Source organism: Melospiza georgiana, chromosome Z, assembly GCF_028018845.1.
Source record: "Melospiza georgiana isolate bMelGeo1 chromosome Z, bMelGeo1.pri, whole genome shotgun sequence".
Classification (NCBI taxonomy): Eukaryota; Metazoa; Chordata; class Aves; order Passeriformes; family Passerellidae; genus Melospiza; species Melospiza georgiana.
In genome coordinates, this window is record NC_080465.1 from 42930841 (window position 1) to 42947284 (window position 16444).

At 36.2% G+C, this 16444-nt stretch overlaps 1 protein-coding gene across 4 annotated transcripts in view; it reads right to left on the bottom strand.

Annotated features, from left to right (window-relative positions):
* Positions 1 to 16444, bottom strand: part of AP3B1 (adaptor related protein complex 3 subunit beta 1) — a 153651-nt gene that overhangs the window by 118830 nt on the left and 18377 nt on the right. For all 4 annotated transcript variants that reach the window (XM_058043881.1, XM_058043880.1, XM_058043883.1 and 1 more), the window contains exons 3-6: positions 14536 to 14610; positions 9224 to 9319; positions 6819 to 6979; positions 3718 to 3784 (exon numbers count right to left, since the gene is read on the bottom strand). In XM_058043881.1, the coding sequence (XP_057899864.1) occupies positions 3718 to 3784; positions 6819 to 6979; positions 9224 to 9319; positions 14536 to 14610 (399 nt within the window). The remainder of the gene's footprint in view (positions 1 to 3717; positions 3785 to 6818; positions 6980 to 9223; positions 9320 to 14535; positions 14611 to 16444) is intronic.

The following is a 16444-nucleotide window of genomic DNA, read 5'->3' on the forward strand; positions in this document are numbered from 1 at the left end:
CTTCTACATAAAATTGCATCACCTGCTCAGCTAGAGTGATTTACTAGAAAAACAAAAGGAGCAGGTATTCATGCTCTTGTACCTGCTTATCAAAATGTTAGGTACTTGTCAACCAAGGGTAAAAACATAACTAGGAATTTATAAGCCTAAATAATAAAAATACTTGTAAACATCTGTTTAAAATTTAAATACACTTGCAAAAAGTCACAGATTTGTTGATAGACTCTAATTCCTAATCAGCTACCCTTGAGGGTATGTTAACAATGGCTTGCACTTGATAATTTTGCATTTTAGATTAACCGAAAGCTTGCGTTTTAATTGAATCTTTGTGTTAAGACACTCTAGGAATAGAGTGATTTTTCATTTATCTCACCAGAAATTTTAATGAAGTGCTGGGTTAAGGTTACATCTCATCTCATTTTAAGTTTTGCTTACCTCAGCTTATATTAAAATTTACTACTGATTGAGATCTAAAAAACCCCCACATCTTATACTGTCTAAAATTATTTAATTTTACTATAGTAAAATACTCCTCCAGATAATGTCTTGCTATTTCAAATGTAAAATTACTCTGGCTAATTGAAATACATTGTGTCTTTTCTGTGCAACAAAAACTGCATTAAAAACATACAACAGCATGTTCTCTCTGAAAAAACTTCCTGGTTCACAGAAATTTAGAGGCATCTACACATATTAGCTATTCTATCTGTAACATAGAGATTACGGCAGTAAATTTCAAAAATCCTGCTTGAGGTCAAATAGCTATGGAAAATAAACAGATTTTGAGTAAAAGTTTACTTTTCAATAAAATACAGTGTCAAATATCACCCGAATAATATTAGACTGTTATGTACCTAGTTAATATTACTAATTACATTCTCCCTCCAAACATGGATCAAAAAAATCAAACTGATTAAAAGAAAAAATATTTAAAACATTATAATCAAAATAACCAATAAGCAATCAACAGTGGATTATTTCAGATACAGTGGTTAACATACCAGTGGTTTACATATTATGGCTTGTCTGAGAATTATCAGCTCTTAAGTACATAGAAGTACAAGAAGTAACTTGACATTTTCATCAAGTGAACAAAAGTGGAAAACCATTGATATTCAACTAAGTCACTAGGACTCTCCAACTCAGGTAAAAAACTATTTAATGAACATACTGATTCACTGACATTAGATTAGAGCTAGCAAGAGATGGCAACTAATATTAATGTAAAGGAACAGCTCTGCATTTAAGTAGAAGGAATCCAAAGGTCAGCGTCAAATATTTGTGGCTCCAGTTACACATTATCACCCTACAGATTTCAGGCACTTTGACAGTCAAACAGAGAACATGAGCCGCAAAAAGCTGAGACATTTCACTAATTAAATACAGGCACTTTATAAGTCTATGACCAAAAGCTGCTCTTTTACAGTTTGGTCCCATTTGAAGAATTCATATGGCAGCAAATGGTCCTAATTTTCTTCAGCAAGACTGTAAAATACATAAAAAAGACAAACACTTTTAGAAAGTATATTGAAGGAGCTTTCTCTTTTAGGCTAAGTGTATGAAGTAAAGCTTCCCTCAAAGAATTCAAAAAGATGAATCAAATTAACACAAATTTCCCCAAGATGCATCCTTATTAAACCTATAAAGTCGACAGCCTAAGGCCACGCCTGTACTTAAGGACCACCACCTATAAGCAGCTGCATCTCCTCCAATTTTAAAGGCTGAATCTAGCAACAAATGGCACTCTTGATTTCCGCACTGTGAGCAAATTGCTATTTTCCAATTAGGGGCAAAGAATAAGCTTATTCAGATTGGAGTTACCCGCTAACAAAACACTTGTGCACTATGCATGTTCTGTTAGTAAACATGGAAGCTTTCTGGGAATATTTAGTGGTACATGACAAAAGAGTACTACTTAAGATAAAGCTTTGCCATGCTAAAGTAGTCCTTCCAAAACTATGAAAGATTAAATAGAGACTGATCAATTTTAGACCACCACAAGCTGTGGAGTCTGGGGTGAAAGAGCACACTTAGATGCAGAGAGCCTTAAAGAGAGATATGTATGTTTTCTTTCTGAAATAATTAGGCTTCATATTAGTTCTCAAAATAGTAAGACTTCTGAAGCTGAGATGTCAGCTCAGACTGGAATCAGGTCTCATTAGCGAACAGACAAAGAGGGATCAAAGGGAGCAAAAAGTTGTTGCAGTTAACCAAGTATGTCTCCAAACGCACCCAGCAGACCTAAGTCCAGTCTATCATTTTCAGCTACTGCTTCAGCTGATATCTTTATAAGTACGGTGTCCAATACACAGTGTATGCGCCCAATAGGCAATGAGCCCATTATCTCCCCATAAGTAATTCCAAACTCCAAGGAGAGAAAAAAGATCCAAATCTACTCTATACTTTTTTGTTAAAGTAAATGTGTAAATGACTAGGCATGGGACAACCATTTACCATATGCTATAAGGCTCAGGAAATAGAGTACAAACTCAGAGATTTTACTTTTTTTGGGGGTATTTTTTAGCCCTTTATTCCTCCACTGGTACTAACAACCTAATCCCACATTCACAGACTGCACGTATACTATGAGCACAAACAATGAAATAAAATACATGAAGAACCACTGCAGGCGCAGCTTCACAGAAGCTCAAAGGCCTCTCTCAAATCAAGCACAGATGCAGTCAGGAGACCTAACTGATTTACCTCTGTTCAGCCACTAAGCCCTAACACACCTCTTTCAGTAACCCTTCGGTGACAGTTACAGGATGTCTTTTAGTCAACAGCACCTTTTATGCTCTGAACACCCTGACTGTGCTAGAAGAGGATACAGCCCTGGATACTGTATCCTGGAGGATATAATTGAGTTACAAAAACACTTGGAAAACAGCAGATGAAGCAATACACTACCTGGTACCTAGTAAAATTTTCACATAGTCAAATACATTCAATTAATTAGTGATCTGAACAAGAAGAACATGAGAATGTTTTAATTCACAAATCTGGTTTCTCTTTGAAATCTAACTTTGATTCTTTGGCCAATTACCTTTCTAGTTCACAAGTGGGGAACTTATCTGCAAAACAAAATGAACTGAAGATTGTGGAGTGCATTCAGGACTACATATGAAAAACCTGTAGCTATATAGGGCAGGTTAAATATAACAGGAGTGTTAAATTTACAGAAATTATGTCAGAACATCTCTTATTTACCAGAGTGGAAATCGAGATACTGGCAATAACAAACTGCACAGCAAATATAATTTTTAACATCCATGCACACTGCAGGATAGATGGATGTCAATAGGCACACTGTGCACTATACACAAGTAATTTATTCCTACACTACTACAAACTAACTGAAATTATCAAACTAATTTCCCAATAAAAAAGTGCATATGAAAATTTATAAACACTCGCACACTGATTCATATTATTATACAATTTTGATTTTCAAAATAAAGTTTAAAGAAGCACACATAAAACACATGCTAACAAAAACTAATTAACAGCCTCATGATGCAAGTAAAACTACATCTTATTAAAGGATAGTCATTATTACATTCATACTATAAATGCATAAATACACAACGATACTTATGTCTAAAAACATACAAAGTCACATTGGCAAGGGTTAGGAAAGTGTATTACTTACTGCTGAATGACAGTCTTGGGAGTAAACTCTATAAAAATAAATGTATATGTCACAAATCTGTTTCTTACCGTACTTCTATCCTTCAAAAGCTTTTCTATCACTTCAATCAACATTTCCTTTTGCTCTGGATCAAGACTAGGAGGAAAAATAAAATTATTTTAACTGACTTGGTCAGATATACCCAAAATTAAAGCAGGTTTGATTTTTGACCTTTAGACACAAACTAGCAACAAAGAACTTTGAAGAAACCACTTCCAGAAAAGCAAGTATTCCAAAGAACACACTGTAAAAGAACTTGACTGAAAGTAAGTTAGAAGTATAAAATTAAATTAAAAATATGATTTTATCTTAGACCCTTCATGTGTATTCTACAAGAAACTAAAACTCATAAAAAATCATTAAGACGGGCTAACCAACATCACAGAGAACGTGACTGAACTTCAGATGCTACATGACAAGGTTCTTACTGCTCTTGCAGAAATTAATTTCAGCATGAATATAATTCAGAGGTGAATGAACATCAGGACAAAGATTTTTTATATACTTTTATTATCTAATTATCAACATAAAGCTTTGAGTAACACACTTCAACCACTTTTAAGTTAAACACTAGTTTTAGTCAGAAGTATTGGAACTCAGAAATGTGGACACGATATTCAAGTGAACCTGTACAAAGCTGGTGTGCAAGCTAATGGAAAACAGACTGAGTGAAGTCTAGAATAGCAAAAGCAGAGAAAAAGCAAAACTTGCAAGCAAAAACCTTTGTGGTATCTTTTCACATCACAAGAGCAGAGAAAAATTTGCCAGAGATATCCACTACTGTCAAACTTGCTTCTTAGGCAAGTAAGGACAAACTTTTCATTCCAGCTGCTTCCCCTTCATGGATCTATACAGCACAGAAGAATTTAAAGCCAAGTCAAAAGAAAATAGAAAATGAATACAAAGACCCTTAGAGATGTGTAATTCTGTGCCTTTGAAAAGTGATTTCAACATGGATACAACTACAAATAAATGAGGGAGTATTTGGTCATCATTGCATACTTCAATTTTAATGCTGAGTGATCGACTGCCCTAATGCACAGTATATCATTCCAGGTACAGATACACAAAGTCATTATCTGGCTGAGTACTACTTCACTAAGACTCTAAGACTTAGCAACATCAGAACACGGAAAATGAGTAACAAAAATTTGTTAGAAGCCACCATCATCATAATCAACACAACAGTACTTAGTTTTGTAAGTACTTTCATGATCACTTTTCATTCCAACCTCTATTTTTGTAAAGCAAGTTTTACTGGATCTTCAGTCAAGGACAAAAACCTTCAGAGGAAAAGGCAAGTCTCTCAAAAAGGTTTTATTTCAAATTTTTAAAAACTGGCAGAAAATTTAGATAGAAAGTAATACTTAAAGCTAAAAAACTTCAGCAAAACCATTTATTTATGTGATCAAGAAAGACTTCAGAAAGGCATGAATGAATGTATTTACATTACTCCCCCTCCACTGTCCTGATATTTAAGACAAGGAGGGGACCATTTTCAAGGAGGAAATAAAAGAAGAGGCCAAAGAGGTCTGTGATTTCCTCCCGTTACGACACTAAATAAAGGGAAGACTGGAGTATCGAACTTGCATCGAGAACCCTGACTACTAACTGAAATACAGAACTATCAAACAGACAGAGAAGCTGGGAAAACCAAAAAGCAAATGGAGCATACAAACATATTAGAATAAATGGTTACTAGTTCTTATTCAAATGGCTGCAGAAGATGGAGTAGCTAGATGCAGGAGAGTGTATTATCTGTTGAGTTTTACTTAAAAAATCCATTCCTTCTGGATTCTGATTCTGACCAACTCAAAAATTAGTATTCTGAAATGACTTACTTGTTGCAGTAGGCCAATAGCCAGCCTTGCCACCAATGTATGATCAGTAATGCAATGATTCAGTATTGCTGAATTGTCTAGCTATCAGTCATTAACTTTTTTAAACAAAGTATACAAAGACAGCTTGTTAACTACTACCTAATTCTTACTTTTTGCCAAGCCAACTGAGTCTGCCTGCGGGCAGGTTAATTTGATAGCCTCTTCACCAGTTTCCTATACTGTTGCTTCCTCCAGTGACCAAGAAAATTATATTCTCTCCCTTGGTTCCATAGTTAACTAGCACTATGAGATACAGGATTTGTACTGTAAGTTTTGAAAATGTGAAAATAAAAGTTCACACGCTTTTTATAAACAGCTTCCAAATCCTATTACTAAGGACACAATTTTTAACTCCAGCTCCACTCAGAAGCAATCATGAAGCTTACTCTAGTCCAGGTAAGGAGGAATTTCCAGCTACAGCAGCTCAAAATCTTGTATCATGATACTTATGCTTGCATGAAGACAGCTTTTGAAGGATGCACCCTCTGAGACCGTCTGAATCATTAAGGAAGCAGAACATCAGTTTCATTAGTTTTCCTTTGTCATGTTAGCTCCATGTCCATTTCACTACCACTGGGAATACATGGAAAATAGAAGGAGATAGGCCAGTTTCTCCAGATTCTGTTACTGTGTTTTTTACCTGATTTAGAACCTCTAACATCTCTTAACCTCCACTGTTTGGAATTGGTGAAATAAAAGTGAAGTAGTAGAATAAATGCCTGGAAATGTTTTGTAAAGGTACGGGTTCCATTGACTCCACCTCTGCAAACCAGTACCCACATCTTTATAAGAACTCGTACAAAGCAAGAATTTCTGAAGTAAGAAGATCTGAAAGATTTTGACTTGCACAGATAAAATTTCTAGATGTTAGCATTCTTTTGTCACATGTGTGGCAAATTACTTTCAAGCAAATGCCCAAGGATGAAAGACACATACTTGAAACAGTGAATTCATAGATTCTGTGAATACCCACCAAAATAGTTGTTACACAGATGAAAATAACTAGTATCTTAAAAAACAAAAGGTAGTGCATCGGTTTCTTTTTCTATCTCTTTATAGTTAGCCTGTTAAGTCTAGCAATCAAGAGGACTGCCTGAATTACAACCAAGCCAGCTGAGTGACAGAATGTCTACGTCCATCCCATCCTTTTAAAGAAATAGATCTGAGACATGGTAAATTCACACTAGTCTTTATAAATGTAGCCCACAACTATTGCAAATTGTTTTTCAGTAATTGCCAGAATCACTTACCTGTACAGTTTTTGGATTGCATGGGCTGCATTTTTTCTCACATAAGGAGATAAATCAGAAGAGGCTTCCTTAATAGCAAGCATCATAATAGGAACAATAATTGGGACACGGATACTGGATAAAACTCTTAAAGCACTTGCACGGATTAACTGATTAGGATCCTAAAAAACAGGAGTGAAGGGGTGAAATAAAATAAGATAGTGCAGAAACAAGTCATTAAATACACTGCTGTGCTTACACTAATTAGTGATGACACATTAAAACACGTAAATCTAAGTCAGACTTGCAAGTGAAGGTCATGCTAACAATTTCTTCACACAAAGATATTTTCAAAACAACAAAAAAAAGTAAAACAAATAAAGACACAGAACATTAAACATTAAGAAAATATGAAAATTTTACAAAGGAAAACATTAACATAATGCAATTTTCCAGAAAAAGTATGTTAATTGTGGATAAAAATATGAATATTTTGTTTAATAATCTGATACATTTGCTGCAATCCAAGTGGAATTCAGATATTCTGAGACAGACTAACTCAATTTTAGTGCCTGTATTTACAAAATGTCAAATAAAAATGTTGTTCTCAGTTGTGACATTCCCATTCAAGCTCTTGACAAATATCCATTCTATGCTTTATTGCAAGCTATAAATTGAAGCCAGTAACTAAAAATAATTTCAAAGAACATGTCAAAATATTCAGCTAAATGTTTTGAGATTTCTTTCTATTTCTTATCCTCTCTTCTTCTGCGCCAGTCCTTTGGTCAATTTTACAATACTAGGGTTAGCCTGGAGATCCAACACATCTGTATTTGGATGAACTATTATGTAAACGTATTCATTAATCATGGGGTTTGGAATACAAGGGAAAAATGTTGCTTAATCAAGTACTAAATCCCCTGAAATCTAGCAAAGTGAAATTGCAGTATTAGCAATTCACTATACTGCACAGTGTCTTGCAATAAGGTAAACTCCCAAAGATCATTTCTCCCAAGGACTGACAGCTGGCAACATATATTTTCACACTGGTATTACCTAATTATAAATTAAACTAAGATCTCAAAATCCCTACATCTTAGAAGCTTCTAAGTACTAAGTATCTGGATGGTGAAAGCTCTTTATTTGACTGTTTCTGGAAAAAGATCTTGTTCCTACTAGAGTCTGCAAAGTTCATCTGCAGCCACTTTAGTTTAAAATAAAAAGTTCCTTCAACAGTGGGAGGTAAAAAAAAAATCTCCACACATAAAGCCAAATTAGAATCATTATAAAATGAGAAACAAAACATTACAAAAACCAAACAGACCTATCTTTCATAGCAGGCTTAGTAATTTCTTTAGTTGCTGACAATCTCCACTATTTGGTGTCTACCCCCTTGTCACAGCACCAGTTCTTTTTTTGCTACTCAGCCACAACATGATCACTCCTCCCTCTGCACTCATTACTCACAGCTTTTAAAAGAGTCATGCCATGAGGAGTGTTCACTGTACACATATATCACAAAAAACACTGGATACAAAGTCATTTGAATTCTAGCTTTTTGTGGCAATCAGATAGTGAAGGCAGTACATATGACATTGGGATGAAAGTTCAAGGGAAGCGGACAGAAAACTCTCTAGTCGATGTGAGATCCTCCTACAGCTGCACAACTGGTGCTCTGATCACAACATCTTCCATCAAGATGCAAGGTGTGGGTTAAGTAACATAACTGAAATGAACCTAGAATACAAGAAGAGTACACAAAAAGCCCAATCTCCTTTTATTATAAAAACTGGCCAAATTTCAGAACAGAAACTTAATAAATCTTTCTTCTCTCCACAGTCACACTTCAAAGGCAATCCTAAACTTTGCTGTTTAATCCCATTTCTCATTGTTATCTCATTTGAAACAAGAGTACAAAAAGCTACTTTTTCAGTGTTTTTAATGAAAAAGTACCATGTGCAAGACACTGAAAATTTTAATTTAGGTACTACTGTCTTCCTTATGTTTCAATTCTCTGTTGTTCACAAAGCTCATTTTTTGACCTAAACTAAAAGGAATATAGGTGGTTCATGGTAATAACGGGGTCTTTTTTCCACACATACAAGTTACGTTGGAATGAGAAAAGTCATTCCAGAAATTAAATGTTTGGCATGTCGATTTGAAAGCACCATTCTGCTGTTTTTCTTTAGTGAAGCAATTTTACGTCTTTCAGGCTTGAAGCAATTTTACGTCTTTCAGGCTTACTTAGCTGCTTGACAAGGTTTGAGGTAGAAGAAAAAAAATACGTCAATCACGTAACTTAAAACCACTTTAGCAGATGTAGATATTTACATGCTTTAGTTTACCATACTACACTTACACAGATATATTATTTTTGTGCTACCAGCTACGAATTCCCCATAAAATGTTATTTAGTAGTCACTCACTTTCAAAGCACGCTGGAAAGTACTGATGGACAATAATGCTAGATCTTGCTGCTCCTCTGCGTAGCGCATCAGATAAACATACACAAGCTTTTTTATCTGAAAAGAAAAAACACAGTGAATTTCACAATGAGAAAGTTTCAGAATTCTATAAAACTAGTTTCTAGATTTCACATTTTTACCAACATTTTCTTCTAAGAAAAAGCTAAAAGATCCCAGAGCACCCATGTGCTTCTCCCAATGTCTTATGAAACGCCTGAGGTGCTGCATGATACCTAATTAATTTAACAGTCAGATGAAGAGTAGTAACACAAAGTTCTGCTTTATATTATTAACTAGTAAATTAAGACTAAAATAAGCTAAGATGCTGACATGGGGAAACTGATCACTTGAGCACACTTTTTTTTCTTATAGAAAATAGTTTAAAGTGAAATAGCCAAGAATTTCAACAAGACCATTTTATTTTACCTTGAAACTCAAAATAAATTACTTTAACATATTTGAAAGCGAATATAACTTAAAGATGAACTGTGGTAACTTACTTTCAAATCTGATTAAAAGAGCACTTATCTTGGATGAAAACAAAGGATGTTAGACTCACCTCTGCATGACTACAAGCATTCAAAAGATGCAATATAAGCAAAGCATACTACAAAGGATACAATGTCCAAAGATTAAGAAAACCTCAGTATGATTTTTGGGAGGAGGGTATTCAATTTAATTCACTTTACCCCAGGAAAGTTTAATTCACTTCATACCCAGGAAGCAGTGAAAACATTTTTTTACATTTGAGTAGCAAACTGACTGTTGGGGTTTATAATGGAAAATTCTGAAAGACCCTCAACTACAGCTGTGCTAATAATTACTGTCACTATCAGAAGACCTATCTTTGTGCCAATTCTAGCAAAAAACCATAATATTAAATCACAGACGGTTACACCACGCTAAATTATTTTTTGTTCAGTTAAAGAAGTAGCAATCAACGTTGACCACAAGAGGCCTGTGCACTGAATGACTGCAGGTGTGCAAAGAAAGCCTTCTTTCCTTGAAACCACTTTGTGACTAGAAAAGGAAGCACTCAGAGCTCCGTGACTACACTATTCTTTTACCATTTACCTTCATCCAATGTTAAAATGCTCTGTTCTATAAACCTAATCATAACAGGGTCACATTAGGCTTGAGGAACACAGGCAGATTTGTTTAATTAATTTATCAATATAAGCACATAAAAATCCATGAATTATTGATGAAGACTTAATTTTTGTTCTATACCACCAATTGTTTATTAGGTCACTTTTTGTATCCTTACCAACCATGACTTAGTGCATATAATCAAGCTGAGGTCAGCATGCAATTACAACAAAAAAATCATAAGGCACTTCTGTAAACAATAAGGTGCCCTTTGCATCTCTTCAAATAAATTAACATATTATACCACCTCTTCATCTCCATTTTCTTGCATCAGAGCACTGAGCCCTGATTTTTAAAAAATATAGCAGCCATTTCTGGGCAGAAAATTCAGGAAAATGACATGGATACAAAGAATGTTTTGTATCCAGAATTACGGAATTTGTATCCACAGAATTACAGAATGTTGGAAGGGACCACAAGGATCACTGAGTCCAACTCTTCGACAAATGGCCCATACAGGGATGGAACTCACAACTTTGGTGTTTTTAGCACCATGCCCTAGCCAACCGAGCTACTCTCAGGGTTACTCAGATAAATCAGTGTATTTTAGGCTACTGCATTGCAGCAACTTGTAGAGACAGATTTGGTTAAGAATTCTAAGGAATAAGGGAAAAAGTTGGCAAAACATTTTCAGGAAACAGGATCAATGCACTAAGAATCAGACTTAATCTAGTAATTTCTCATAAAGCATCCTATGTAATGGACCATGATAAAGTCTCCGAGACAGAAAATGTCTAACTAGATGGCTACAAGTACATCTACACTACAACCTAAACTTGTCATCTAACTCAAATTGATAGAGAAATTTGTCAGATGGCTTTACTAAATATCCTGATCTCTGTTCAGTTTAACAGCATCTTCCTGCACAAATATGTTAGCATTAAGTGGTAGAAAAATAGGTAAGTAGGGAAGTTTAACTACAGCACAGATGATGACATGTGAGATCACATAACTGTCTATTTGTTTTAAAATAGGAGAAAAGGTCCATAAAATATAAACAGTGAAAAGCTTCTACTAATAATGTTTGGTTATATGATTAAGACCTCATATTCACACCCACAAAGCATCCCTCCCACACGGGGGATGGAGGTATGTGTGCACACAACATCCTGCTCTAGTTTCTCCCAAGTCCATGACAGGAACCATCAGCTCAGAGATGCAGAAAGAAACAAAACAATAGGAGGGAAAACATATTTAGGACTCAGAGAAAGGATACCCTGTCACACTCCTCTCAGAAAAACCTCAGGAGGGCCGCAGCTCCTATGCCCAGGTGTTAAAACCACCAAAAATCAACAAAGACTAGAGCTCCTTTCAGACTGAAGGTGTTTACATGTACAGAAATGGGACACAGATGAAAAGTATTTTAGACATGACATGGGATGTTCTGGGGAAGAACTAAAGTAAAGGAGAAGCAAGGGATATCTACATGATCTGGAAAGTAATACATCAGGGATAAGAGGGCTGAACAGTTTGATAATTGGTACATCTATCCTTCTGTTCTCTGCATGTGAATCGCACAATCTGTTGCACTGACTTATTAAATTTCATTTTGAACTGTTTTCTTTATTTGGTGTGAAGATGCATTCATGTGCCTACACCTACAGTCAGGCCACAGGCTGGATGGCTGCTATGTCCATGGGCACCAGCAACTAGAGAGATGAGAGTGAGAGGATTAAAGTATGACTCCAGCATCTGCAATGTTAGATCAAGCAATAGGGATCTCTAAGCCCAAGGAGGCAAGCATCTGGAAAAAGTGAGGGTCTGGCTGCCAGCACCTAGGCTGGGACCACAAGCTAGATGGCCCCATGAGCATGTGTGTAACTGAAGAGACCAGAATATGTGAAACCAAGCACAAGCCAATTTGTCTGTGGTGCATCAAGCTGCACCAGCAGACAAGTGGGTGGTCTGGGAAGGAAGTAGGTGTGGGTGTGAGCATCTATGGGCAAGACCACAGAAGGAGCTGACTATGCCACAGACCAGTGAAGTCCCATCCTGATGCAAGGAAAGCCCATGGCCTGTGGGTCTCTAGGGACAAGAACCACAATTTTTTGTGCATCTCTTCAAGGGCACAATCACAGGGGTTTAGATAGTAGAGGAGCAAGAAAGTTCTGGCCAGAACCATCTGTATGTGCGCAGAGGTGCACACACTTGTGTGTCCAAGGGCAAGTCCATGAGGGAGCAGAAGAGTCCTGGTTTAGAGGGATTCCTGTGTGTAAAGACATTTGTACCAGCAAACGAGAAAGGGCTACAGCCTTAGGGGCTCATATGTCCAGATGCCATCAACAGGGGTAACTGAGATCCATGGGCCAGGCACTGGGCAGACTCCATGAGGATGAACACTGTATATATACACACATTCCCACTAGCAGACCATTTTGAACTGCCAAGCTGCTGATACTGTTTGTGCTCACCTGAATATCCTGTGGCAATTTACATGAGTGCCTCTCTACATGCACATTTGTTCTGGGTATGTACAGATAAAATATTTACATGTATGTGCACACCTACCAGGAATACAGTCTCAGCTTCACTACTGGTTGGGTTAAAAGCCTTGAACTAGGACAGTCTTGCTTCTATCAGACTAGAGGCTCCAGCCCTAACAGTTAAAAGAACTCCAGATAAATAATATTGTTTAGGGCACTTGTCTTTGTCTAAGGTCTCCCTGTTAAAAATTTTACTTAAGACTACTCATAACTTACAAACATAAATTTTTAACTAGTCTGATTTCTTACCCATATCTTTTTACTGCCTGTCACTAAAAGTACAATTACAACTTCTAAAATTATTTTAACACAGTAAATTCCTGAAAGACTCTGAATTAGCATCTTTGCACATTTGCACCTCATTGACTTACCAGAGCTCAATACTTGGCCTTGACCAAATAAATCCACTCTCTCAAAGAACAAAAAAACCCAAAGATTTCAAAGTAGTAACTAAAAAAGAATAATTTCTTCAAAGCTAAAATTAAACTCAAAGTTGACTATTACTATCCATCCATGTAACTAAGGAAGAAAACTGATGTTTTATCCATTATATCATGGCATGTTAGAGTGAGAAAAGAGTTTGCTGAGGCCATTACTATTGGAAATATAACCTTTAGTGCCATAAGCCAGGGAAAAAAATATTTTTTTGTTCCTACTAATAATAAAAATATAACAATAAATAATAAAGTCTGAAGTACATATTTTCAGAAGAGGACAGAAGAACTGAAGCATACATTCAAATGATTTCTCTCCTTAAAATCCAATACTTCAAATAACTGTTGCCCACGTTTTTTAAAAATTACAATCCTGAGCAGTAGGAAGTAACTAAAGTCATTGCATGTTCACTCTACTTTCATCAAACTGATGTTTGTTAGGCACCATGAGATCTCAAACTACAAACTTACAGATGCTATTTTTATCAAAATCTTATTTGTAAAGTCAACTATAACTGTGACACTTCTACAGAGTAGTTGTCAGAGTATGCGCAGTAATGCTAGTGAGCATCAGAGTTACATTTTCTACATACACCCTGTGGTTATACAACAGTAACCCTGTGGATTTAAACACATCATTCTTTAACAGAACCTCAATTTTTTAGCATTCTAGAAATCTGAATTTTCACAAGTCCAGGATGGACTTTCCTCCCTTGCTTTCTTACAAGAAACAACGACAAAAAAAAAAAGATACAGGAGCAAGCTACTTTTTGTCTAATAACACCCAATACAGATGCAAGAACACACCTTTTTTTTTTTACCCAGACATTACCTTTCAGCTTTGATCTGCATCAGATGTTTAAAGATACAATGCAGCACAAACCCAAGCTTTGCAAAAAGCATCACAATTCAAATACTGAACTACAATAACTTTCCTCAATTACATCATACCTCATAAACTTTCTAAAATTAAGTAATTTTTCTTTTAAATGTAAAGAGCTACTATTTCTTCCTCCAAATCACCCAACAGGTTTCTTTCATTTATGCATAAAATTATTACCATAATGTCATTATTGAAATAAACTCCTAAGAAGTTCCATTAATGATACTAGAGATTTTATGCATTATGTTGAAGTCTAATACAATTAGACAAAATTTTCATAAACAGATTTTCCACAACAATATGTTTAACAAGTTAGAGGAATACCTCAATATTTTTACTGGCAACATTCTTCACAACAGCAGGAAACAGCTCAGAAGCATTTTTTCCCTTTGCAATCATCTGAAAAAAAAAAAAGAAGAGACAAATCTGAGTAATGTAACAATATAAATTCTTAGAATGTGGTTTGGGTTTTGTTGTTTTATTTCAGATCTTTATTTCAAATCTCATTTCTATGAAATTGAGGATAAGGATTTGGGGCATTGTTAATTACTAGACCTTAAAGGATACAATCCATACAATAAAAACTCTTGGGTGTTGTCTGGTTATGAGTTCGCTGGAGTGGACTTGAATTGGACTTTAACACATAAGACAGCAAATAATTTTTAAAGCTTTCAAAATTACTAAAACCAAAGACCTTTCTAACCCAAAAAGCCCCACAGAATGACCTTTTGGGTGGTGGAGGGGTTAAAAAAGGCCAACCCAACAAAATCCAAGAAGTCATAGAAGCTTAAGTCCTGCTCCTTTTGCCTGGAACAGCTGTTGCTTGCAACAGAACCAAGGAGAAAAATAAAAATAAACATCACACTTTAAAAACAAAATCAAGTTATTTTCAAAAGCAAGCTAAACACAGAAGGCCATAAAGTGTTTATACAGAACAAAAAAGAAAGAAAACCCACAAAAGCCACACAGTAAAAGCAAGATCAATCAACCCACCAATTTATTTTGTTTTGAAACAAAGTTTTCGTGTTTGATCATGAACAAGGCATGTCACAAACAATAAAACGGTCACAATAAAGATCATAAACATCAAAACCCCGGCTTAGCTTCAGGTCTTGTTCAAATAGCTTAAGAAGGAAGTTATTTGTAGGAAACCGGGTACATAAGAAGGAATAAAATACCTTCATATACACTGCAGCTGCAAAATGTTCTGCTTAGATATAATTCCAGTAGGATGTCTGGCAGTGCTTTATGTCTAAACTGCAAATACTGGAATTTCAGGACGATGCTACATCAAGTTACATCAGGTTCAGTCTTGCTGATACAGACCCAGGGCACTCCCATCTCTAAGAATTTGTGCGTCTTGCTCAAGGTCAAGATTCAGCCAGCCAAACATCACATTAATCAAAACCCACAAAATCTCACTAAGAAATCATAGAATAGTCCTTTAAAAGTCATCTAGTCCTGCAGCAAGCAGAAACATCTTCAAGAAAATCACAGATCAGGCTGCCCCTCACTGAATGTTTACAAGGATGGTAAATTCACCATCTCTCTGGGCAACCTGTTCTCGTGTTTCACCACCATCTTTGTAAAATCTTCTTCCTAATCTAATCTAATCTAATCTAATCTAATCTAATCTAATCTAATCTAATCTAATCTAATCTAATCTAATCTAATCTAATCTAATCCAAATCAACTGCCTTTTAGTTTAAAACCATCTACCCTCATCCAGCAATCACAGGCCCTACTGGCAAGTCCCTCTCCAGCTTTCTCACAGACACCTTTATGTGCTGGAAGGTGCAGTAACATCTCCCCAGAGTCTTGTCCAGGCTGAATAACCCTAACTGTCTCAGCTTGCCCACACAGGAGAGGTGCTCCAGCCCTCAGATCCTTTTTGTGGCCTGCTCTGGAGCCACTCTAACATGTCTGTTTTTCCTGTCCTGAGGAATGCAGAACTGTATGCAGTTCTTCAGGTTGGGACTCTGTTAAGAGAGTGGAACAGAGCAGCATAATCATCTTCCTCAACTTGCTGGCAACACTTTCTGGGCTATTAGCGAACACTGTCAGCTCGTTCACCAGCATGCCCAAGTCCTTCTTGTCGGAGCTGCTCTTGATCCCTTCATCCACCAAACTCTGCTGATACTGGGGGTTACCCTGACCCGAGGGCCAGACCTTGTACTTGGCCTTGTTGAACCCCACGAGACTGCCATGGGTCCACACTGCAAGTTTGTCCAGA